This window comes from Penicillium oxalicum, chromosome IV (genome assembly GCF_001723175.1).
Source record: "Penicillium oxalicum strain HP7-1 chromosome IV, whole genome shotgun sequence".
Classification (NCBI taxonomy): Eukaryota; Fungi; Ascomycota; class Eurotiomycetes; order Eurotiales; family Aspergillaceae; genus Penicillium; species Penicillium oxalicum.
The window spans coordinates 3,550,971-3,576,561 of record NC_064653.1 but is presented as its reverse complement, the minus strand read 5'-3'; the positions used below and the strand labels follow the sequence as shown (position 1 = coordinate 3,576,561).

The 25,591-nt window shown below is 51.6% G+C and overlaps 7 protein-coding genes across 7 annotated transcripts; 3 read left to right on the top strand and 4 right to left on the bottom strand.

Moving 5' to 3' along the window:
• Positions 1 to 1,698: 1,698 nt before the first annotated feature.
• On the top strand, positions 1,699 to 5,708 carry POX_d05971 (uncharacterized protein; the record flags this gene model as incomplete). Its single annotated transcript, XM_050114801.1, has 4 exons — positions 1,699 to 1,992; positions 2,103 to 3,711; positions 3,771 to 3,884; positions 3,946 to 5,708. The coding sequence occupies 4 exons, from the start codon at positions 1,699 to 1,701 to the stop codon at positions 5,706 to 5,708; spliced, it is 3,780 nt and encodes a 1,259-aa protein (XP_049969752.1).
• A 542-nt stretch (positions 5,709 to 6,250) lies between these two features.
• POX_d05970 (uncharacterized protein) lies at positions 6,251 to 8,044 on the top strand (the record flags this gene model as incomplete). The annotated part of the gene is made up of 4 exons (XM_050114800.1): positions 6,251 to 6,323; positions 6,406 to 6,527; positions 6,636 to 6,789; positions 6,885 to 8,044. 4 exons carry the CDS (start codon positions 6,251 to 6,253, stop codon positions 8,042 to 8,044), a joined length of 1,509 nt encoding a protein of 502 aa, XP_049969751.1.
• A 1,018-nt stretch (positions 8,045 to 9,062) lies between these two features.
• POX_d05969 (uncharacterized protein) lies at positions 9,063 to 9,900 on the bottom strand (the record flags this gene model as incomplete). Its single annotated transcript, XM_050114799.1, has 2 exons — positions 9,063 to 9,371; positions 9,487 to 9,900. The coding sequence occupies 2 exons, from the start codon at positions 9,898 to 9,900 to the stop codon at positions 9,063 to 9,065; spliced, it is 723 nt and encodes a 240-aa protein (XP_049969750.1).
• Positions 9,901 to 11,544: 1,644 nt separating this feature from the next.
• On the bottom strand, positions 11,545 to 12,630 carry POX_d05968 (Phosphatidyl-N-methylethanolamine N-methyltransferase; the record flags this gene model as incomplete). Its single annotated transcript, XM_050114798.1, has 6 exons — positions 11,545 to 11,686; positions 11,754 to 11,822; positions 11,881 to 12,307; positions 12,364 to 12,380; positions 12,466 to 12,505; positions 12,582 to 12,630. The coding sequence occupies 6 exons, from the start codon at positions 12,628 to 12,630 to the stop codon at positions 11,545 to 11,547; spliced, it is 744 nt and encodes a 247-aa protein (XP_049969749.1).
• Positions 12,631 to 13,070: 440 nt separating this feature from the next.
• Positions 13,071 to 16,891, top strand: POX_d05967 (uncharacterized protein; the record flags this gene model as incomplete). The annotated part of the gene is made up of 2 exons (XM_050114797.1): positions 13,071 to 15,756; positions 15,834 to 16,891. The coding sequence occupies 2 exons, from the start codon at positions 13,071 to 13,073 to the stop codon at positions 16,889 to 16,891; spliced, it is 3,744 nt and encodes a 1,247-aa protein (XP_049969748.1).
• A 1,240-nt stretch (positions 16,892 to 18,131) lies between these two features.
• POX_d05966 (uncharacterized protein) lies at positions 18,132 to 19,013 on the bottom strand (the record flags this gene model as incomplete). Its single annotated transcript, XM_050114796.1, has 4 exons — positions 18,132 to 18,287; positions 18,385 to 18,568; positions 18,681 to 18,732; positions 18,851 to 19,013. 4 exons carry the CDS (start codon positions 19,011 to 19,013, stop codon positions 18,132 to 18,134), a joined length of 555 nt encoding a protein of 184 aa, XP_049969747.1.
• Positions 19,014 to 21,904: 2,891 nt separating this feature from the next.
• POX_d05965 (uncharacterized protein) lies at positions 21,905 to 22,849 on the bottom strand (the record flags this gene model as incomplete). Its single annotated transcript, XM_050114795.1, has 1 exon — positions 21,905 to 22,849. The coding sequence occupies one exon, from the start codon at positions 22,847 to 22,849 to the stop codon at positions 21,905 to 21,907; it is 945 nt and encodes a 314-aa protein (XP_049969746.1).
• Positions 22,850 to 25,591: the final 2,742 nt, after the last annotated feature.

Genomic DNA, 25,591 nt, shown 5'->3' with positions numbered 1-25,591 from the left:
TAGGTGGATGAGGTCTGGTGGGATGGAAGAATTGGTGGAAAGGAACCCGTTCCTGGTGGAATCCGGAAAATCTTGGTTGGTCGAGTTTAACCGAAGATGGTTAGCTCACCGCTGGTGGCCCCGTCCTCGAGCATGAGGGGACGGACTCTCATACATGGAGAGTCAAGAGGTACTTACAGTACAGAGCTTGGATGGAGAATTCGTGTCTGATTGGTAGACCTGATGTTTACAGACGATGGGCCTTGCGAGCATTGGACTCACAACTCTGCCCGTATATCATTTGTCTGCAAAGCACATCTCTCCAGTTTCTTTCATTGTCAGTGCACGCTAGGGTAGGTATGGGCCTGATGTGTCAGTGATCATCGGATTCAGCAGAACAGACTCCACTGGGATCAATGGAACTAGATCGGCAGTCTCAATTTGAGGAGATTGGAGGGGCCACTGCCGCCTGGATTGCAGCATTTCTCTGCACATGGCATCTACAAGTGTACAGTATTGCTCCTTCTCATTAATTGGGACGAGGGTGAATTCATGGCAGAGGTAGCTTCAAGACAGTCGATCTAAGCTCCGAATCATCTTACACTTCGAGATGGTCACAGAATGCAGTGCACGCAATCGGAACCTTCTATCGAGGTCCACCATATCAGGTCAGGGTATGATTGGTCAGATCCAGTCCAAGTCAGAGCGCTTTCTCCATCTTGACATCCCATCATTGAGCCCTGACGGGAGTCCGTAGTCAGCCGCGTGTCGAATGGACCAAGTGATCTCGGAGGAGCAAAACAGTCAACTACCTTGCAGCATTTACCGAATTCAGGGTTCATCAACACCGTGCGACCTACTCGAGTTGCGACAGTATCCCCATCACGGAACACTCCATGTATCCTGTATTTACTTTCCACATAGGGTACGCACTCCTCATGTGAGTCTCAAGTGCCTCAGCTTCCGGGTGTCCCACAATGTATGACCAGCACTGTAACTGTTCGGGATGAATTGACACCATCTGGAGTTTGAAGTGTGCTACGGTAGAAACGGCGGCCTCTTCAAATGGGCTAATTTTCCATGTTCCGATGACATCATGCTGGTGAAATGTAGAGGGCACCTGGATGAAGATGGGTGGTTCTCCATCCACATAGAGGGAGCTCGAAACTTGGATATATTTAGAGACGGGAAGAGGTTTCCATATCTACCTGATTACATGCCACTCAAGTGGAGCAGGGTTGTTGAACACACGGATGGGCTCAGGTCGAGCTGTGAGAGCTCTGGTGTTTTTACACATAGTGAAATGAGGACTATCACAGAAGGGTCGCTGCGGATTTCGAGTCTACAAGCTTGACGCGCGACCGGTTCAACATGTGTCCGTTCCCGTGATCTACGGAGACCGTTGATTGCGCATCAGGGTCATGCATTCCGCCTGGTCGGGGCTGACCGCCTGGTAAATCCTCTGGCAGTAAACGACACAACTGGCCGCCAGACACCAGATGAATGGCAGGTTGACCCGCATCGCGATTCGCAATAGCGCTGAGAAGCTCCCTTTCGTTCGGGTTTCTGCACGGGAAGCATTTTGATAGCATTGTGTGACAGAGGCTCAACCGACAACTGGGAGTTCTCTTTCACCCGAAAGCTCCCCAAACTCCTCGCGACCATCTATACCAACTCGCGATGCGGTGACCGATCCACGCGGTAATCCAATTGTCCAGCATGGACGCCTATCCGCGAGACTACGTGAGCCACAATCTACCTCTGGTCCTGCTTTCAGGACTGGAGGCAGATCTGGAAGACAATTCAATCACCTCGGAAGGATATCCCCTCCTGGAAGAGAACGGAACCAGGATACTCTCAGACTTTCCTCCATTGAGCGGGGCTGTTGCGGAGGAATTGCGGAGAGCGCTGCTCGCCGAAGATGGCTCTCAAAGACCGTGGAAAGCAGAGTCCCCTTTGGGGGGAAGTCCATCATCATCTCGCCTGGCATTTCACATCAAGAGTTGCGGTCGGGTAGGTGGCTCTTCTTCCAAGCTATTCAAGAGGCTGTGAATGCGCCGGTACGACCAGTATCGCATGCACAATGATGCTGATCAATTCTATCTTTTCTCTACCCTCTTCAGACATATAAGCTTCCTCCACGAAAAGCCAACCCTCCCCAGAAGAGTCCACCCGCAAGCCCCACGGCTGATTCGAGTAAATCCTCATCACCGACTCCATACGTCCTCCATTCGCCAATCTCTCCCTTGTCACCGGGGTCTCCCACCTTTCCCGATGGCCTCCTCTCGCCATTATGGGTCACTAAGCATCAGGGCCTGGTTCCAGCGGCGACATTGAACTTCTTCCCCTTCTCGCTCGATCCCAATATGAATTCTCTACGCGATAATCAGCTGAAGATCGAGATCAACAGCCTGAAAAACGAATGGACAGCGTCTGGGTTCAAGACTCGTTTTCTTGTGGTCTTGGTGTCGGAGGATGGAGACGGAGGATATGAGGGGGAGATTGATGATCGTGTAGCTGGAATCCGACGGGCCACAAATCTGGATCAGAAATCGATCTTTGTCATTCCACCAGATGCAACAACAGCAGAGCTACGGGATTTTGTGCAATCACTTTTCTCGTTGCTACAACCTTCCGTCGTGGAGTACTACCGAGATTTGTCCAAACACGCTCGCCGAAAGCGTAATCGTAGTACAATTCCCCCTCCAACGGCTCCGCCAACGACCGGAACGTCCCAAACATTGTCTTTGCAAGGATGGAACGTGCGATACGAGTTCAAGCTCGGTATTCTTGCCGAATTTCGCCAGGAAATGGACGCTGCCTGTCGAAATTACGAAAGTGCATATGAGACCCTCTTTGGACAAGAGGTCTTTGAGACGATTGCGGGGTGGGACCCGCGATTCAACGAGGCACGCCTCCTGGGGGATGCGCTCGCCATTCGGATCATACGCTGTTACTTTTGGACAGGCCAGACGACCGCTGCAGTTCGATTCTGGGTGGACCACAGGATTCGAACCCAGGATATTGTCAACCGCCGGGGCAAGGGCAGCAAGAATTATGGCTGGGAAGCGTGGGAGGCCCGGTGGTCGATGGTGATGGCAGAGCTCATACGCCAAGGACAAGTCTACCTGTCCCCTCCGGTAGGACCGGGCGAGGCGACGCTCTCGCCTCTGATCTTCCTGCCCCCGGAAAAGTCGATTCCTGTGGGCGAACGGATCAATCCGTGGGAACACTTGCACCACGAAGGATACTGGCTGTATCGATCAGCGAAACACAGCATGACACGAAGAGTCCTGGCTATGCAGATCCCGGCCGAAGACCGGTTGCCTCCCGGACAATCACCAGCTTCTCAACTTGCGAACAAGTCCTATCTATACGACACCTACTTGGTGCCCGAGACACATTGTGAATACCCGCAATCAGGAGAAGGTGGGACCAACCACTCCGAGATTATCCTCAGTGCCTTGAAAGCCGCCGTCAGGGAATTCTCGAAGCGCGATCAGACGAGGCAAGTCGAGAGATTAAGTCTGGACATTGCTCATGAATATATGCGTGGTGGCTCATGGTTGAAGGCATTCGAGACTCTTGAACCACTGTGGTTGACTCTCAGCTGGCGCAAGTCAGGTTGGTGGTCGCTTATGGCAAGCTTTGGGTGGGCACTACGAGAAAGTGCCGCTCGATCGCAAAAGGTCGAGACCGTTCTGCGAGTGGATTGGGAATTGGCCAACAAAGGTAAGAGAAGTGAGTTTGAGCTGTTATTCACTCTGGATCTGACGCCTTTGTCTTCCCAGTGTTCGCATCTCGACCGGCATGGCAGTATAACATCCATAAGAGCCTCGAAAATATCTCCAACGAGAAGCCAAAGCCATCGGTGGTGCTTCGTGCCGAGGATGTTATGACGAGTCGTAAGCAACCCCCCCTGGGAGACTTGCATTCTGGACTTTGGACACTGACGATGTTCACTAGTGACGGCTTCTATTGTATTCGAAAAGCCGGAGGGCAATGTGGGCGAGCCACTGCAAGCCCAGCTCATCATCTCCTCTTGCGCCCAACCCACATCGGCGCCCATACGACTGTCAGAAGTGAAACTTGTTTTTGAGGGCTGCCTACGGCCCCTGAAGCTTCAGTCTGCTTCTGAGCTAGAGCCCGATACTACCTCCCCCTGCTGCATATTTTCATCCTCACTCCGGGAAACAACCCCAGCCGGGGAAGTGCAATCCCCTACAGCGGGGCTGGCTACCCTGGTTGGCGATGCGGATCTCACGATAGGGCCATCGCAAACCAAGGTGTATAATCTGACTTGCATCCCTCGCGAAGCAGGAGAGGCTCAAATCGCTTCGATTACCATGCTCATTGACGAAGAACACTTTGATCTGGCTTACGTTGTCACCAATCATCTCACTCAAAAGGCCTATTGGTGGCAAGAAACCAAAAAGGGACCCTCTCGGCGACGGGTTGGCAAGGATCGCGACACGACGAGATGCAAAATTATGCCAAAGCCACCAAAAATTCGCATTTCGCTACCAAACCTGAAAGCGACTTACTACACCAATGAGCGCGTCGTTCTGAAACTTGACCTTCAAAACGAAGAGGACGAGAGTGCCAGCGTCTCCGTCGAGATTAGACTATTCGGAAGCCCTGAATCGTCAGCCAAACTGCAATGGCTCGATGGGAGCTCAGGCTCGACAGAGTCTGGAGCTAGCTCCCCGACCGAGGGGTCATCTCACTTCCTCAGGGAGAGCATTGGTGTCATGGAACGTGCATCTCGCAAAGAGTTTGTCGTTGTGCTCGCCGATACTCACGATGCCGCGAATTATGTCTTGGAAATTTCCGCCGAATACCATCTCGTGTCTGATATTCAAACTCCGATCATGAAGACGGTCAATGCGGAAATTTCCTTCGTCCGCCCATTTGAGGCAAATTATGAATTCAAACCATGTGTCCACCCGGCTCCCTGGCCGGACTTTTTCTCCGTCGACGATTCACTGATCTGCGACGATCCCTCAACTGTACCTGGCGGGCTGGTACAGAGATGGTGCCTCAATTCGAAGCTAGTCTCATTCGCCCAAGAGGCTTTAGTCATTGAAGAAATGTCCCTTCGACTCCTCACCCTCACTGGCGGGGCCGTATCCACCATTGAATCGGAGGTTTTGGTTAGTCCAGAAGCACCGCAGATCAATTCCGAAGAGCTGCGGGAATCGAACTTCTTCCTCAACATGCAGAAAATCTCTCTCGGCGACCGCCGGCCGGCAGCGCTTAACGTTGCTTTGGATATCACCTGGCACCGCCAGTCTGACGAGACTGACGGGTCTTCCGACTCTGAGTCTAACTTCTCCACCACTACCATTCTAGAAGTGCCTCGCTTTGTTGCAGCCATGGGCGAGCCACGAGTTCTCGCCTCAGCATCCGCGTCCACTTCTTTGCCGGGCTTGCTTCACCTGGACTATACGCTCGAGAACCCATCAACCCACTTCTTGACTTTCAACTTGATCATGGAAGCTAGTGAGCAGTTCGCCTTCAGTGGACCCAAAACAACTGTTGTTCAGTTAGTGCCGTTGTCGCGACACACGGTCCGATATACTATTTTGCCCGCAAAGCGTGGTCTTTGGATTCAGCCGCAGTTGGTTGTTGTTGACACGTACTTCAACAAGACTTTACGTGTGCTGCCAACGGGCGAAATGCGTTCTGACAAGAAGGGAATTTTGGTTTGGATAGATGCTGATGACTAGATCACAGCAACGACCCATGTGTCTATACCTACTCTACTACTACTAGTGCCGCGATTGAATGTGTACTCGAGTGCTCATTGTTGTATACATGACATACATTCATGATGTAATCTAGAGAACCACTTTCCAACCTCACGAGGTGTGAATGGCATGAGTGAACCCCAAGCCAGATGATGTCAATGCCAAAATTCATCTTATCGACGCCATCCCATTAGTAGGAATTTGCAGTTATGCATACATGCTTCTTGGCAGTGTCCCGCAAAGTACCTCTTCGAAGCTGATAACATCACGTGGCGTGTCTTATCACTATCGATCCGAAGGCGGCTAGCGGCGATCGGCCGGCACAGCTGTGTCGCCGCGAGCTTTTGTCACGTCGTCGGTCATTCTACTTCAGCATCGTTGATTATCTTGCTCATACTTTCGTTTCATGTTTCCACAGAGTCCTATATTGCCACAATCCTAGCCGTGTTGGGCATATTTTCCCCTTGACGCACGACTTCCACTGTAACCCAACCGACGGACACTGTCGCAGACCCTTGGCCATGGCGACTCAAGCAGCGCTGATTGCCGACACGATCGTGGGCATGAAGCGGGCTCTCCGCAGAGAACGCGATGGTAAGCCTAGATTTCCTCTATATGAGACCCTGATCATCCAGACATTTTCTATATGATCTGACTTGCGATCAACTTGTTGTAGACTCAGGACCGGACGACGCTATCACACAGCCGACAAATCGCGGCAACAAAATGCGGGCCAACGCAAAGTACGTTCGTGAAGGCGCATTAGGATATGTCAATGCCGCGGAATTTTATAAAGAGGTGCGTCGTTGCGTCACCGGGCATGGCGGGGCTGTCGCTTCAGTCTGTCTGGTAACCAAGTGGGGAACGGAATTCAGACTGACAATCGGGGTAATTTTCACTATGTAGAAGGTTGAGCACGCTGGCTATACGCGCCACATCTTGCGCCGAAATCCCCTTCGCTATGATTCCGAGGGGGAAGAACTTGACGAAGAGGATGAGGATTCCGAGGCCGATGCGGCAGCGGCAGAGGACAATCCGTTCTCTGGGATTGCGTTAGAGAGTATGTTCTGATTCGAAGCGCTCAATGGGTGTGACAAAATTTGTTGGCTTTGATTGACTGATGGCTGACCTTTTCAATCTCTCTGTCTGTTACAGCGCTCTTGTGCCCTTTGAAACACCCCTCCGAATTACCGGTTCATCCTTCACTATCTCACGCATATACTTCGCCAGCTCTTGAGCAAATGACGAATGCAGTCGAAGAGAAGCTCAGACAAGAGAAGGCTCTCTTGTGGAGAGCGAGAAATCTACATCGGCGATTCCTTGGCGATGGAACTTGGATGCCTTGCGGGGTCGTCGAGACGCCCGATGATCGTCACATCTTTGAATCCCAACTAAGAGATGACCATAGAATCCTGTCAGCAAATTATCAAAGGCAGGATGCGCTTGCATCGCGTGCGGCCAGCTTGGAGGCCAACGGTCAACACTCGGAGGGCGGATACGCAGACAAGCTTCAAGACGAATCGGGTGACGTGGAGATGGGCGAAGATTCAACGGTAACCGTGCCACCCACAGCGAGTAATGGCCACTCTCATGAAACGGTCACACAATTCAAATCCGAGGAAACCGATGCCGGGGTGAAAGACCTCCCCCAGCACCCGTCGGAGGAGGGAGCTGAACATGGCAACGACGGGTCGAATGCGCGAAACGGAGACGCTGAAGATGGACAACCGACGGGGGCAAGTAACGGTGTCAGGACCAATGGGGAGTCTCACGCGCACGCAGAACACGACACCGACGCAGACGAAGATGATGCAGAAACGCACGAGGGATCCTCACCAGAGCCACCGCGACGGATGACAACCCGAGCGCAAGCCAATGCGAACAACCCCTCCGAAGACGCCCAGTCTCCCACGTTCTCGAACGACTCATTCCACGTGCAAAATGCGCCTCACCCTCTGTTCATGATCCCAGAGACCGTCCGGCCCGATTCAAACTTTGGGCTTCCTCCGAACGAAGCCGAGGACACGCGACGTTTGCTATGGTCATATATCCAAAAACAGGAAGAGACCGTTCGAGGCTTTGAGCATATGCTCGAATGCCTGCTTCGAGCCAGCCACATGAAAGCCGACGTGGTAGAATGGTGCAAAGCCGAAGGCCACGTTGGTGAGATGAGCGACGGCGAGGATTGGTACGACCGTGAGAAATGGGGTCTTGCCGAGGGCGAAGACCTCAAAAAGGGCACTGACGAAGATGAGGTCGAGACGGTTGATGAGAGTCGGACCACAGCCAAGCGAGGGCGTGGACGACGACAATAAGAATATAGTGTCTACATGAGAATCGAAGAAAGGAAACGGGCCACCTTCATCTGGTATCTCAGATTGCCCGATATATGCTGCATCTCGATTTGAACTGCGGGATTGTTGAATGAGTGAGATTGCAGTCGAAAAGAAAAGTCTTGGGGTGGAAAGCCTACAATTCTTTTTTTCCCAGTATATCATGTGCGCAGTCACTGTGTGTTTATGTGTGTGTGGGTGTGGGTGTGTCTCTTGCAAGTGCGTATTTCTCATAGCGTGGAGTTGGTCGGTGCTTTATTTTCCTCTGTTGTGAAATGGATTGACACATGTAAGCCAAATAAATGCCGGGAAACTTGTCTATCCTCGTTTCTACAAATTTTTATCTCAAGGTCTATTGCGTCTCCCAAGGTATTTCTCATGGATCGGATCGCCCTGTACTGAGTAGTGCCGAATTTCATTCTCTTCATTTCTAGAACATTTCTCTTGATAGTTTTGTAATACGGATAGGCGTGCATTGAGGAGGAAGTATTTCCCTCCATAATTTGACGACTCTTTTCTCTTCCATCGGTCGTTTCTGAAAAAGGATTTGTAAGTTTCAGATGTCACTCCTTTTTAGTAGTAACCTATTAATTCTGGAGCAGGTAGCTGATGAGTTAGTAGGTAGGTTCTACCTGGTTTTCTCCTACCAAGCTTTACTTTCCTTCTCGATTAGGTAGCCTTCTGGCTCTTCCCTATCTTTTCCCATCCTATACGTGAATCCATATTGTCCAGTCTCGTAGGATAGGAAAGACTGGGGTGTTGCTTTTCTCATATCTCATTCGAGATTTCAATCATTTGCAACTGAATAGGAGAAGTAGACAGTAAGGTCTTGTGGTGGATACAACGCGTAGAGATGCAAAAAAAAACGGTAGGAAATCCATTCCCTCACAAAGAGGTATATCTGACTGGAATCATCGGACATTGCTCTAGATGCAAAATTCTAGATACTAAATACTAGATGCTAAAGACATCATAGACATCGATGTTACGGGGCAGCAACTTAGATACCACCGGCCTTGCAAATGTTCTGAGCATCAGCAGCACGGGCAGCATAGCGATCAGGGTAAGCCGAAACCTGTACTTTCTGGCACAAGGTACCAATCGCCATCGTCTGCCATCCACTGATACTCTTCATCTTCTGGAAGAACTGAGCAGCAGACTTGGCGGCATCCATGTCCGCGGCAATGTTGGGATAGTACATGGCGCGTTGCTGGAAAATGCCAATGCTGTCGTGGTCTGAGCCCACAGCATCGTGGGGGTAGTTCAGGGACGCCGGAACAGCATTGTTGGCGTAGATCAAGATGCTCGACTAGGCAGAAATGAGTCAGTAGGAACATTTGATAGCAGGTTGAATGAGTAGGAGGCAAGCTAAATGTAGGGGATCTGGAATATTTGAAGAGGGGGGAGCTGGTGTGTTTGTATACCTCAACCAGAGCAGTGGCAATACCCGCAGAGCAGCCCTGCAGACCTAGACCTTCGCGCTTGGCCTCAGCGATGATATCGCGAGCATGCTGGGACTGAGTCGCGCTCAAGCCGGGCAAGTTTCCACCGGAGCTGGAACCGCAGTGGGGAGCAACGTAGCCGCTGGTGCCGGTCTTGACGTAGTAGTCGCTCACGTAGCAGCCGTCGGAGGTCTTGTCCCACAGCTCATCGCCATTGATGACGGGGCCTGGTGTCTGACAGGTGATGGTCAGGTCAGTGCCCGTGTTGTAGGTCTTGACGATGCTGTAGCTGGTCCCGGGCCCGGAGCGACAGTGCAGACCATCGGTCTTGACGGGATAGGCATTGGCCAAGGGGAGAGCCAAAGCGGCGGAGAGGGCGAAAACAGACAACTGCATTTTGTATAGTAATTGAGACTTGAAAGGGGTGGAAGAGACGTGTGAGATGTGTAGAGTAATGAAGAATGAAAGGTCGATTTGATTGAACTGAAGGCTTGGGCTCTGGAGAACGATTGACGAGGGTCGTTGTCTGTGTCTTTATACCTCTCTTTCTTGCTGAGATGAGATAGAAGCTAAAGCATGCTTTTGGAAGAAGCCATAGATAGCCAACTTCGTCAAGTGTATGTATGCATGCGATCTAACTGAAAAAGGCTCCATTCTGCTTGATTGGACAAGTTCATGTCGGTCATTCTCGCCGCCATCGCAGGATATTACTCGACTCGTCGTCGAATATCATGCAACGCAGAAAACCAAGTGGGTCGGTCAGTTTTGGCCCCAATATGCGAAGGTGAAAAGCTTGGATTCTCACAGACAGGGATCACGACGGCACCACTTTTGCCGAGGAAAAACAGTACCAATGATTCTAAGTGACACTTCACAGCGACTTATCTCGGACGCAGATATACGAAAAGTCCCTCACGGCCGAAGCCAAAGTAGACAGCAGCAAGGGTCAGCACAGCTTCCACTTTGGGAAAGTGGGCTAAGAAGATCGGTTTACAGTGTCTGCCACATAATCGCCCCAGATTCAGATGTCCCACCAGGTGGTTCCATCGACGAGCGAAGGAGATTGCCACATCAAAATGACGAGAAGTAAATGGGAAGCGCTTTTCTCGCGAGTCGCAACCTAATCGGGAAAATACAGCCACGAGTTTCTGCACGCTCCAAGAGGATCCTTTCGTCAAGGTGGAATTTGGAGGAAGCGTACACCAATGCACGCATTGCCCCCGCTCAACCATGCGACCATGTGGTCCTCCGACGTGCATTCATTGCCTCGTGTTCATAGACCATTCTTGATTGAGTTTGGTGGATCGATCCCTCAGGGGTCTGAAGTGTCCACGACGTTGCAGAAACCATGTCGATCAGCCCTCCACTCTCGTATTGCGGTGGGACGGCTATGCCCGTTGTAGCGGCGCCAATCATGTCTGACCGGGACTGAAGAGCCTAAGCTTCCGCCGACTGCTTATTTTCCGAATAGGGCTGGATTCTGCGAGCTTTGCCATGAGAACGGAAGACAGTGCTGGACACGAGATAAAACACAGAAAGGAGCTGGGCATACTTAAAGTCCTGCTGATATTGACTCGAGATCAAGATGCGAGGCTCCCACTGCCAGACAGGGGTCATGTCTGTCGCAGCTCTGGAAGAACATGTTAACCATCGGATGTTTGGAGCCAGACTCGTACTGATACCCTTGAAGAAAACCAGATGCGCTTGTGGAAAGTGAATGAAAAAGGCAGCCTAGAGGAGCAAACTAAGGTGGACAAAAATGAATGGTTGATTCTCGAAGGAGCAAACCCTGAGCAATTGTTGTGATTTCAAAATGGTCAGTGGTAACAGTAGCTTCGCGCATATTTACAGTCATATTAAGCAATGCACAGTGTCTGAGAATCGCTCGTGTAAATGGTGTGTAGCTAGGCGCATTGGGTGGAAGTGTGATTTCTTTTAACGGTCGCATTGGGAGAGTCTGGTAGACGATTCTGCTATACTCGCCCCAGAGATCCAGTTGCGATCCGAGTGGGGCCAAGATGGAGGGTTTGCGTCTACTCTTCAAATGTTGTTGGAGATTGATCCAAGAGGCATCTTGCCTGCGTCACAAGCACGAGGCCGGGGCTTGTGCGGCTTCGCAAGAAGATGATCCGAGTCGGGAGCTGGTGCAACTGGGTGTGTAAGCTCACCCATCCCTCGCTGGCTGAGCAGAAAAGACGAGCAGATGGGTGATTTGGAATTACCCCAGAACCCCCCCCCGATAAGCTTACTGCCTCTTGCCGCCGGCTTTCTTAGCGCGCTCTCGCTCACGCTTGGCGTAGATTTCGGCAGTGAAAGGACTAGGGGAAAAGGTCAGTCAACGAAACTACCGGTCCCCAGACATGACTTGGTACATACTCTTCCCACTTCAGGGCAAACCAGTAGAGCGCAAACACTTGAGCCGTTAGGAGGAGACCGGCGACTTTGCCCCTGTACAGAGCAACGCCAAGGAAGTTCAGTGTGCTGCCCCAGTACATCGGCGAGCCAGTAACGTTGAAAGGAAAACCGGTCACGGGAGCATCCATCAAAATGCCAAAGTAGTCGCCAAGGTAGGTTCCTGTGACGCCTAGAGCCCACATGCTCGACAATACCAAAACGGAACCAACTGCAAACAAAGCACTGCCCACGAGCGGCTGATGCACTGGTGCGTAGAAAGGTTGCTCATCCAGAGCGACCTGATAAAGGTGGTCCCGGAGGATACCCAACGAAAAGATAGTGACAGCTAGCGCGTAGCATCCTCGATAGGGGCCACCGAAGATTCGCGTCAAGATGTGGTTGCTGTACTCTATGAGGCAAGCTGCCGTTAGCAAACCGACAAGCAAGCAGCCGAGTGTGACTGACCTGCACGAGCAACAACACTGCATGAGAACAATAAAAGTCAGCTAGTGAGTTCTGAAACGACTAAGAAAACTTTTCCTGCCCAACGACAGCTGGCAAGCTTACTTCCAGAAAATTGGATTAAAGGCAATCGATGCCGCGGCCACTATGGAAGAGTTAGCTGTAATCACATGCAAATTGCGGAGGCACTCTCGTTGAGGCGATCTTGGAGCTGCACGTACAGGTCAATGACCTGGGGGAGAAATCGACAAAATCTGCGAGACTGGCCATGACGCAAATATCGGGTTGTGTGAGAAGAACAGATGGTTGAAAAAGGAAGAAGAGGGGATACGATGGAGTCGAATGGTTCGCTGGCTCCCCGCCGGCAGCTGAAAGCAGCTTAAGTAAACACGATGACGTCCCAACCGACCTGCGGTGGATCTCCGCATAGTCACGGGATCTCCATGTGGGCTGTTCGTGGACCCGTTCGAATCACCGAACCGTGTGGGTAGTTAGTCGATAGCTTCGCCCGGCGGCAACGATTATCTTTGAGACCTTCAACATCGTGCGCAAAGCACTGAAGCTGGTCTTCCACACAAAAGGTCCGGAACTTGACCAGTAAACAGTCGCCTCCGAACCGAGGACTCCCTGCTTGCTCAGGAGCTTTTCGTTTTCGGGCTTCGTCGGGTGATCGACATGCGACCTGGAGCTCTAAGATTTGCTCGGGGAGAATGGTCCTTCAACGTCGTGAGTTAGTGATAGCGGGCATTGGTAGCTTCATTGCCTGGGGCTTGGTCGTACGCTGGCTACCGATCCTTCGATATCTCGGATACGCGCTGGTGCTGGGGGCCGTCCTGGCCGCCAGTGGATTCCTCGGTCTAGTTGTTTTGACGAGCCGGAACAGAGATGAGATTGTTAGAAGTCCCAACAGGGCGCCCATCGCCTTTCTCAAAACCGATCTCTGGCGAAAAGAAGGCTTAAATGCTCGCAAGCTCGCTCGGTATCGCCCGAAACCTCTGTACCCGCAATCCTTCGTCGTGTCAGAAGCCATTGACGATCTCTTGACGCTTGTGAATCGACAATTCGTGACCTCGTGGTATCACAATATCACACCGAATCCTACATTTGCCAATGACGTTGATCGATTGACGCGTGTAGCGCTAGGGAACCTGAGAGATCGGTTGCTCGCAGAGGACTTTATCTCGCTCATTGTGTCACGGATCTTTCCGATTCTGACCACACATGTACGGGAATTCGACATTGCGGAGCGCTCAGTGCGTGGGAAGAATCTGAATCGCAATGTCACCGAATCAGAAGAGCTCGATTTGGCGATTGCGAAAAAGTTTCGTGAGGGTCGGGTGCATCCTGCGGTTGGCCTCTCGGCCTCGGATCCAAAAGCTGTGCAACAGGAATATTTGCGCAAGGTTGCTGTAGGATTACTTCCGCAGCTCTTCCCCAAGAGCGTCCTCAACAGCCGGATCGTTTCTGTCTTGATCAGGGAGATCATTGCCTGCGCGATTCTATTGCCAATCGTGAACGCCATCGCTGACCCTGACACGTGGAATCAGCTGATGGAGGCCTTTGGGAGGACTGCACTACAAGATCGGAAAACTGTACGGAGGCTACGGGCAGCACTGGACGAACATGCTTCGCCTGCGCCGCGATCCAAACGGACCCAATCCTTTCCGAAGCTTTCGCCCAATGACAGCGAACGTGCGTTTGAGAGATTTGTCCGGGCAATCAGACGCTGCAATAACCTCTCTGATGCGCGCCGATTTCGAGCTCTGGTAGCGAGCCAGTTGAAGCGGGAGAGTATGGTAGAGGGCCAAGACCAGGTGTACCTTCGGCGGTTGGAGACTGGAAAACGCGTCCTCGACCAAAAGGTAGCCAAGCTCTCCACCCACGGAGAAACAACAGTCTCAATGCCCCCGGCAGCGGCCACACACACCCGTCGCAGCAGCGCTCCCACCCCTTCCGACACGTCCCTGGTGGACGTGATGCACAACGCCTCTGGCCTCTCATACTTTATGGAGTTCATGGACCGCCAAGGCCTCATGTCTCTTGTGCAGTATTGGATCGTGGTGGACGGATTTCGCAATCCTTTAGAGGATGACTTTGGGGAAGATGCCTCCTCAGAGTCAGCGACATGGACTGCGGCCGACCGCAATGACCTGGCGCTACTGAGTGCCACTTATCTCAACAAAGCCGAGTTGAAAGTCTCCGAGGAATCTCGCCGGACGGTCAAGAATTTCCTCAGTGCTGGCAAGCGAGCAACTGCCGAGCAGTACCGCAAAGCGCGAATGGTAGTATTGACCACGCAGTCGGCGGTTTTGGAGGAGCTTGAGAGCACATACTATCCCAAGTTCAAAAAATCCGATCTTTATTGGAAGTATCTAGCTTCAGACGAAGCCTCGACTTCTCAGCCCCTGGCAGCCCCCCAGTCTCCATCCACCGTGACTTTTGACACGCCCGAGAGACGGCCTCTTCCTCAGCTCCTTGTCCGAACCAGCTCGCAGCCCGGAAGCAAGCCGCCGAGGGATCTCCGCCGGGCTGCAGTATCCTCGAGCGACGTACGTGGGATGGGCAAACTATTTGATGATGACGACCTTCGAAGACGATCAATTGATTCTGAACGATCTGCACCTTTATTTGATGACGATTACGATATCGACCAGCTCGCCATGTCTACTGCCAGTCTGGGTAAAGACTCGCTGAATGGTGATACTGACGCTACCCAGAATAAGGTCCTGGAGACCATGGGAGCAGCATTGAACGACATAATTACGAACGAACCAAAGAACGGCAGAATTGACGACTTACGAAACAGCGACTTGAGAAGCAGTGACGGCGGCTCAACATCATCGCTCTTCGGCTCCGAAAATCCTGAGATGGATGCGCAGTCTCCATCTGAGGGTGCCCGTATGGATAAGAATGGATCCGCGGAAAAGGCCAGAAAAAGCCTCGCATCGCTGGGATTGGTTGATCACAAGTCTCGACGTGGTGTTTTTGAGGATGACTTGTTCCCCGATCAGCAGAAATTCATTGAGGATGAGTACGAGGAGCCTCCTGACAATGACGAGACGGATCCCGCAGATGAGATTCACAAAGCTGCGCCTGGTGATCTTGGTCTCACAGAGGCCATTGAAGTCCTGACGGCCGACATTGACAAGCTCACAGCTCAAGACTCAGTCGTCGAAGCATTGACCCGCAAAGCCGAGCTGACCAACAACACTGCGGAATTGCGGATTTTGCGCAAATCCAAGGCGAGCATCCAGCGTGAGATTCATCGGAAAGAGATGCAACGCCAGCAATACATTGTCCAAGAAAGCGACAACAGTCTGTATGGCCGTTCCACGGTCAGCATTAAATCAATTGTGGTTGGAAAGGACGAGGACGACGGCCGGGAGTTTGCAATGTGTAAGGTTTCCCCTTTACTTACTATGAGTATAGCGCGACTTTTTGGAATTTCCTTGCAGCTAATATTCCTCTCGCAGATGTCATCGAGGTAAAACGGAACGCCGGTGAACAAATGCCTGCAGCGTCATGGGGAGTTGCTCGTCGATATAGTGAATTTCATGAGTTGCACCAGAAATTGCGCATGAGCTATCCGTCCGTGCGACATCTCGAATTTCCCCGCCGTCGAGTGGTCATGAAACTGCAAAAGGAATTCCTTCAAAAGCGACGTATCGCTCTCGAGTCATACTTGCAGAAGCTTCTCCTTTTACCAGAGGTGTGCCGCAGCCGCGACTTGCGCGCCTTTCTTTCCCAGCAGGCCATCATTCCCCGGGAAGAGTCCACTGCTCGCAGCGGTGAGGGTGAGACCAAAGACCTTGTCACTCGAATCTACAACTCTGTTGCCGACGGCATGGACGATTTTCTGGGCAATTTTGGCGTTCTCGACCAGCTGTCCACCGCCGGACAGAATCTCATTTCAGCGGCAACCGCCCAAGCCAGCGTCACCGGCGCCTTTACCAACCCCAGCGCCAGCGCCACCACGCACGATCCAGCTCTTGCCACCGAAGACGCAGTGACCTCGGCCGAAGCCGAGGCTGAGCTCAACGCCTTTGAAGATCGCGAACTAGAGCCGTTTATCAAACCCATCTGCGACCTCTTCCTCGAAGTCTTTGAGCTCAACCGTGGCAACAATTGGCTGCGCGGACGGGCCGTTGTTGTGGTTCTCCATCAATTGCTTGGGGGGACGATCGAGCGTAAAGTTCGCGAGAGCGCTCGATCGCTGTTTCAGGATGACTCGCTTCTACGCTACATCGATCTCGCCCGGGACAATCTCTTCCCGAACGGTGTCATGCGTCAATTTGTGGCTCGGTCGATGCAGGATCGAATGAAGAGTCGGACTGAGGCGACGGTTGTACTGGCAACATTGATTCCGGATCTCGCAGGAAATGTAGTCGGGAGGGCAAATGCCCAAGCTGCTGCGCGACGAACGTTTGCGACCTTGAACAATCGACCCTTGAATACGCATTTGGCGTTTACAATGTTGGATGAGATTGTATTGGTTTTGTTTGGTGGAGGATCAAAGAAGGTAGTGAATTGATCTTGATTGGCATCAGAAGACTTGGCAGAGTTCATACTCTCTCTCTCCCCGTCCCTCCACTTTTTGTCAATTTTCGATGGCATCTCTCACTTATACACCCACGTCTGCCCTACCCCATAAATCCAACTTTCAAGCTACCACGATGTTTCCTTTTCTTTTTTCTTCTAATTACCCTCGCTCTCGCCCTCGTCCCCATCCCCATCCCCATCCCTGCCCTGCTTTCTATCTGCGTTTCCACCATGTACCTACCAACCGATCCATCACCCGTACTTTGTCCCATTCCAATCAAAACCCCATCCCCCTTTCTCATCATCTCCCAGCAGAGCAACTCCAAAAGCTAAACCGAAATCAAGTCATTTGACCATCTCCTAATTTCTGTTCTGTAACTGGGCAGATTCATTTTGTTTTCCAATCCAAACTTGATCGTCCTTTGTCGAATTTTTATCATCTCCATATATTTGGACGAGCACTTGGATGTTTTGTGTCAACTGAAATTTTAAACTTACATTGGAAACTCAGCTTTCCTGGTTGCTGTAGAAGGGTAGATACATGTGAAGAGGGGCTACATGATGGTAGACATGATCCAGAATATACGAATACAAAGTTTCTATAGAGATCGAGGGAGGATAATGGATCAATCAACATAGGTACTCGTCCAGAGTAATCAATTAAATTGTGTTATTGTCTTCGCTTTCTACCCTTTCCCTTTGACTCCTGGGATGAATCAAATTCGTCAAACGAAAGAAATGATCAATGGCTGGCGGGGCACGCTGTGCTCTGGAACCACCATGATCAGAATTGAACTTGCAAAAAGGACCACCAACCCGATAGACGGGATGGGCCATGAAGGGACGGATGGGTAAAGCAGACGAGTCACGAGGTAAAAGATAGAATCATATAGAGGGTACATGGTGGGGCGGGGTAATGGCTGCGTAGTGTAGCAGTGCTGCTGGGAGGCTACCACTGAAGATCTTGTAAAGAGATATGGTGGTTCATGAAAGTGAAGCTGTTTCACACGGAGGAAACATCACCCTTCCTCCAACAAACTGGTGGGAGAGGCTTTCGGGAGACAAGATAGGGGGTTTGAATACGGTGGGGGCGGACCACAAGACAACAAGTAGAGAATAGAAAATAAGGGTCGGTTGACAAAAGTAGGAATTGGTGACAGTGGCCCAACAATAATGCATCGCCCGGTCTGGTCTTGACCCGGAGAGGGAGGAGCAGCATGCGCCAGGCAGATCTATGCCTCGTCCTTGTTCTTCTTCTTGGACTTCTTGCTGCTAGGTTCCTTGGGGATTGTGCTAGTGTGAGTCTGGTGGACGATGAGGCGTGTCCAGCACTCGTCTTTGTCCCACTCGAAGCCAGCGAGGTAGGGTTTGTCGAGCTCATCGTCCGCCTGTGCAAGGTTGTCAGTCATGGAAACATGGTAGAGGAGGGGGTTTGCAGGAAAATGGAGACAACAAAAATAACCAAAAAGAGACGAGGGGATTTACCTTCTTCTTGAATTGCTTGTGAATTGCATCTAGAGCATCCTTGATCGTGACACCTTTGGAGTTCCTGGCGGTGACCTCCAGGCCTAGGGGGAAGTGCAGATCAATCCGCTTGACGGGTGGGTTGACAAGAAGCATCTTGAGAATGTCCTTGTCCTCAATAGATGACGGTGATGTGTTGAGTTTCCTGAGAGATGATGTGAGCGCTTGGTATACAGGGAGACAGCGAAAAGCAAGAAGGAAACAACAGTAAGTCGTAGGGGGAGGGAGGGGGGCTTGGCTGGGGTGGGATTACTAACCATCCAGTTTTTTGTGTCTCAATTGGCAGGGTGATCTCAATCTTTTTCTCCTCTACAGGTGTAGAGCCCCGGTTAGTATACGCATATACACACACAAGCTGAGAAACTAATTCTAGATCAGGGAGGGCGGGGGAAATCTCCCCCCGACTTCATTTATATCCCGTACTTACCAAGGTCTTCAATTCGCCAGACACCAGCTTCGGCCGCCGAAGAGGTCCGTCGATGCCCCTTCTCCTTCTTGGACGCCTTTACTTCGGTTGAGGCAGGGGGCTTTTCATCATGTATGGAGAGACCGGCGATGGCCGAGTCAACCTTGGTGAGAGGGACAGTCATGGTGGCAGTGGATTGAGTAACTTGGAGTAACTAATGGTGAAGGTTTGGTGAACACCGGGGGAAGATATCAATCAGCAGGTGATGGATGAAACAAGGAAGAAAAAGGAAGAGGAAGAGGAAATGGAAAAGAGGGAGAGGCGGTAGATAAAGAAAGAGCAGATGGAGTGAAGGCAGCAGAGAGGGGAAGCCGAGCAGGTGACCAGGCCCAGGATCAACCGGTGATGGGTTGACCCAGCCGGGGAATGCCATGAAACGCACGACTTGCCAATCAAGGCGGAGAGAAGGAATGAGAACCATGCAATCAGCCATCTCGATGAAAGAAGGGCCATCAAGATCACAGCAAACGATTGCCAGACGACCCCTCCTCTTCCGACATGGTTCTTTGCACAAAAGAGGGGAACAGACGAGTCAGCGATGAGGTTGCTCAAAGTCATGGATGTCATTCCGCATCTAGCATAAACCCAAATACGGGATGTACCAAGCCACTCGACGTACCTCCAGTCGTCCCCGAGTCCTGTGCGAGAAGTACTTGGGGAGACCAGAGTGCACATGCTGTCGCGTGGTACTGTGGTCGACTACGACAAGACTTCTCGCCATGTACCGGAGCTTTACTCTAGTCTCGTTGCGGGTATGAAAGCTTCCAGATGCCAGTCTGTACATCAGAATGAACTTTGAGGTACCTGCCGGGAACAAGCTCGAGCTTGTTCCCATCACTGGGGGACGAACTTTGACGACCGTTGCGTGCTCTGATTTGACTACTCCTGAACATGACTCGCTGGCACTCTTTTCTCAAGAGCCTCATGTCAATGCCTCTTGACAAAACGGTCCTACTCTTTCTCATTGATACCATTGCGTCTCCCGGAAAGTACATTTCGTTGTACACTGGATGCGTTCGGCAGATTCGGATCACACGAGCAAAACGTTGACATCAGAAGAGAGGCGGGCGAGCCCAAGCGGGGCGATACGAGGCCGCTCATTCGTCAGAGGAAGACCCGTCCGGGACCACTCTGGAGCTGCACCCCGCATTTCTGGTGTCTCCACCACTTGGACTCTATTTCAGTCACTCATCCAACTGGTGAGGTTGAAGGGATTGGAGTAACCCAAGACGCTCCGAACTAAAAAGCAAAGTCCACTCAGGGAGAGAAAGAACGAAAGAGTCTGAAATTATGGACCAAAAAGAAAATCACACTCTCCGTCGACTCAGAAAGGGTGAAACCGCCCGTGTGGTACTGCAGGCAGGGTGTGTGGCCTGTTGCGTTGCGTGTACCCGTCTAAATGGGTACATCATCGACAGTCGATCACCTGATGTCATGAGCGCACACGCGACCGTCCGACCGAATCAGCCCATCGACATTGAAGCCCACGATTGAACCACCCGCAGCTGCATCTCAGACAGGTCGCATTGTCTCTGTACAATGACCCTCGTCCATGCTGGTTTATCATAGCAGAGTCAATCAACATCCTCACTCGATATGCCCGCATGTCCTCCCTTTCCCCACATTCGCGGCGACTAGTCCGCTAGTCCACTAGTGGCCCCGACCGGAAGTGCACCACGACAATCCTGGGAGACGGGACGATCGTCGAGAACAGATCCGGGTGGGTCGCATCGAGCTACCCCCATGTTCCAGTGATGCGCGAACGGTCGAGCTCTCGACTCTGTGGACGAGAACTGGATGGAGGCCCCAGGGAATCTGCGCGTGTGTCCGCATTGTACAAGATGAAAGCCCGCTGAATTCAACAGCGTAGCTTCAACATGGTGTTCCGTTGGAGGAGTGCGGGAGAGGTGGCAGCACGTCCGGCAGACCGGGCCAAAATGGCTCCCTGCAGCAAGGCCCGGGATCAAGATTTGTCCAGAGTCTCGCCTCACTCTCCAGTCTCTACACCAAAGAGGGTTAGTCGGGAGGAGTCTAGGGACAGTGCCGTACAGACGGAAGCGTATCCCCGCTACGTCTTACAGGGGGGCTGCTGGTAACTACGAGCCGACCGAACACAATTGCTCTTTCGACGTAGAGAAAGGTCGTGGATTCAGATTCAATTAGAAAGAAAATCAGGCCTCAGGTCAAACATCACTGGGTACTGACAAAGTATATTACAACTGGCTTGGAATATTTCTCGAAGAAAATTGGAAACCCTCCCCGTAATTTGCGTGTGGTGATTGCTTCTCCGTCCGACAAAGACCCGGAGACGCGATGGCCAGACTCCATGTGCGATCTCGACACCCGAGACATTGGGTGGCTCGTCGTTCTCTGTACCGCATCGTGCTATCGTGTGAAGTGTGAAAAGAAAATGCCTCATTGATCCATGCCCATGATGCTCCCCAGGGCATTGAGAGGATAGCGCGACGCCTACCCAAGACAAAGCCATGTACAGTCTTCTTCTCCCTTCACATTCCGACCTCGCCCTCTCCTTTTTTTTTCTCTTTTTCTCAAAGGTAGCGTTTCAGAGACCGAATATCTGATCGACCCCTGCGCAGAGAATGGCATCTTTTGAGGAGAGAATCCCGCCTTGCACTGGAGAGATCGGCTCTGTACCCAGAAGGAAGCAGGATCGAGGAACAGGAGACCGGTGATGATGGATGTCTATTTTTTTGGAGACAGAAGGGAGGTACGATAAGAACGGATTATCCCGAATACACGGGAGAGCCTTGAGAGCACGTGAGCGACCACGCTTTGCGAGAACCTCGACGACAAGAAGCGTTTCAGTCGATGGAAAAGTAGCGAGGCGTACAGTCTCTGCGCGTGATATGATCTTTTCCATCAGACAGGGACGAAGTCAAGCACTTGCATGAGACCACGTTCGGTAAAAGAAAATGAGGGCAGATGAATTTGTCCTTCTCGAAAGATCAGGTTCCGGAATGAGTGACCCGATCCCCCAAGGAATGAACAGCAGCCTCACTCGCTCTCAGGAACGCCGGAGCTGGAAGCAATTGAAGAAGGGTCGGAGCTGGACGGGTCCGGTATGATTTCGTAATCGGCGAAATGGTTCCCCTCCACGAGCATGACCAGCATCTCGACATGGTCCAATAGAGGGCTCCCCCATTCCTTCGCAAACCGGTCCGACTTGTTGACGGCCCAGTATACCCAGCTTTCCAGTAGCTCAGCCATCCATTCTGGCCGAGACTTATAGCTGGAAGCCTGGTATGTGAGCTCACTCCCTGCCCGGACTCGGTTCCCCCTATGCCTTGCCTGCCACCTCCAACAGCCAATGTCAGCCGGTGGAAAGATGAGCTCCTTCCCGGTGTACATATTGAAGGCTGGTCGGGACTGGAAGTCTAGGACTATCCTCTCAATCCACAGATCTCGGTCCTCAAATTCCACATTTGTACCGAAGCAACGCTTCTCCCTTACTGGGCCGTAGCGGACGAACCGTTCCAGCACTGCGAGCAAGGTGTAGTGGAACCCCACGCGACCATCGCTGCCGAGTTGGTGTTTGAGCAGATGGTCAGGGATAACGGATCCAAAAAGTCGGACCGTTACTGTGAGGGTTGAGATATGCCCCGACAGGAAGGGCACCGACAACCAGGTCAGATAGACGAAGCACTCATCCTCGATGGCGATGTCGAGAGCATAGTCTGGGGCTCTAGAGGTGATCAAAGCTCGTGTCTCGTTTGACAGCTGACGGTTCACGAGCAGGAGTGGGAGACAATTTGGGGTGAGGGAACTGGGACGTTGACTGTAGTATGCATGGCGGTGTCCGACCCACGCCCTGTATTTTATGTCGGAATAGATGATGGCGTCTGATTTGGGAGGGAATTCCGGTGGACTTGCCGTGGCATTGAGCACATGCTCGATGATTTGAGCGCGAAGCTCGCGTGAGAGACTGAAGAGAGGACTCATGATGTAGGTTGTGTGAGTGATGAGGCTTGATGCCAAAAAGTAGAAAAGGGCAGGAGGATTATTCTGAGAGAGCAGAGATTTGTTTCGTTTGTCTGGTGATGAAGGCTGTTGTAATAAGGATCAATGGCTGTGATGTTTAAGAGCCTCTGTGATGAAGAAAGAAAAAGTTGGAAGGTGGACGATGAAAGAGGGGGGGTTGCCATGGGCGAGGGATTGTCAAGAACAACCACCTTGGATCATGTGGAGATAGCAGATAGCTCGATGTTCACGTGAAATAGTTAATGAGGAAGGAAGGACAGCAGATGGCAGGCACGAGATAGGTCGTGATTGCCTTCAAAACAGAATGAGCCCCTCATTCTACTTGCAGACAAGGGGCCGTGCTGCCGTGATCGTCGACAGCCTGGAAGCGAGTAGGTCACAGTCGCTTTCAGATTTCCCACTCACCGTACATCAAAATAGACAGCCCACCTTGGTAAGGGAGCCAGCATCAAGCGTCAGTGAAATGAACCGAGATTGGTTACTTGTCATACTTGATTCATGGCCAAATATTTGTCGGTTGTATGTCGTAATTGCAATTGAAGAAACCAACTCGAGATTCTTGTACGGGTTGACACCTCTACGGATTATGGATACAGCCTTGTGACTGGATCTCGATTTGTCGTGAAGAATTATGTGCTTTCATTCTCTACTGACCTCGATACGTCTTTGATACGAAGTTGTTCGGATATTCTACCAGCCCACGGGCTGGGGCTCATGCACAGTAGATTTCCTCCCCAAAAATGACAATTCGAAATATCAATGAAGAAGATGAACGAACAGAGGGGCGTGAGTAACTCTTGGACCATTTCAGCTGACAAGCATAGATCAAAATGTCCTATTCCGATTGGGGAAATACCTCGTGGAAGATGCCCGTCGGCCCTGAGCACTCGTGTTATGCTACCTAGTACTGCTTGACCATTTCACGGGCGAAATACATAGTAGCTCTTTTAACAGTGGAACTCAAATACCTAGTTTCCAAGTTCCTCCTTTTGCATTCATGTTAGTTGGTCTATGAAATTTGAGGCTTTGTGGGATCTACCAGTCGCCAAAGCTTAATGCCATTAAGGTACAGTCCCCGATGCATCAGGCGCCTAGAAAAGCAAGGATCATTTCCATGGTATTTTTACTCTTTTCCTTAGGGAGCCGCAGGATCAGATTTTCTTTCGGACAGCTTAAAGATTTGATGGTGGAATCACATCTTTGTTTTGGCCTCAGAGGAAAGTACGTAGCAATCTCTCAATTGCCTGAAATGGTGCGTCTGTTCATCAAATGAGATATGAGGTCGGGCAGGTGACCCCCTTTACGAGGTCATTTTACTCATGACGGAGAGGTGTAGCATGTGGCCAGAAGTTTGGATGAAAATATTTTGATTGGTCTCCTATTACTGCGAAAGCTCCAGGGTGCATTGAGTTTGGCGTTGATCCTGTGGCGGGGTTTATTTTCGATCGAAACGATCTAGGGTCAAAGGGTCCATTGTATTGGCGTCCAATGCAAAAGCTTCCATAGCATCTATGCTGACGTGGAAATTCAAACAAGACCATCCATGATCAATCATAACTGTAGCATTTACTGTCGAGAAGTACAGCCCCATGTGTCCCGAACAGTAAGCGTGGGGCTCAAATGAGGAGGGGGAATGACTTCATTCGAGAACATCTACCTGTCGCAGCGCCCAGTCTCTCGCCACACTACATACGACAGATTACAATTCAAAGCTCGTAAGAATGAGGCTGCGACAACATCGAGACCATCGTGCAGAAGACGAGATTCAGATTCACAATGCACGAGTACCAGGGGCTACGAGAACACCCGCTCGAAGGATCGGTAGACCATATCTTGACAGGCGCACACCTGAAACAGTTCAACCGTGGACGATGCGTGCATGTTCCCAGCATTCCGAGGCGGGGCAGATTGTACCCAGGACGTACCCAGGACACGCTTCAGTAACTGTCGGGCTGTCCCTGCAGCCGCAGCGTACAGCCTGTAAGGTTGGTGCGGGTGGATGGGTGTGCACATGCAGGATGATGTATGCTCTGAAGAGGCTCTGATACTGCGATGCAATCAATCGGCTTTCACAGGGCTCGAGTTGGGGTCGCTGTTCTCTCAGTGGCAAAAAGAAGCGTCTCAGCTCCGGTCCACAAGGCTAGGCTGCAGCGATTTCAGGGGTTGAAGCGATTCTCAAAGGAGTCAAGAGGCGGGACCTCGGATGAAGCTATCGGGGACATGCGAGCCAATCGTGGGGACAACGGGATGAATGTGGCCTTGATTGGCTTCTTCGGAGGTCCCTCAGCTAAAGTGGACACGCCTGCCGACTTGGCCCTGCCAAGCGGGGGATCGTAAGAGCTTGACCATCTTGGCGGTCAGCCCTCGTTGCATCATGTGGATGAATCGCTGGTGCGAGTCCTCGGGTCGAGTGGTTTGGTTTTTGTTTATCTTTGCAGAAGAAGTTCATCTCATCAATTCCCTCATCCATGAAAAGTCAGCGATTTCTCTCTTTTCCCTCCTTCACTTGGGTCTCCATGCCGATAAATTGAGGATCTCTGCCCCTCCACCGTTCGAGCGAACCCCGCTCGGCCGCCCCCCCCCCCCCCCCCCCCCCCCCGGTGATGTCTGATGTCACCTTCCACCGAAATGGAACCAAAGTCGCGCAAAGCGTGGCCACGAGGTGGTTTCCAAAATTGGATCAGCCCTCGGCGTTGGGCCCCT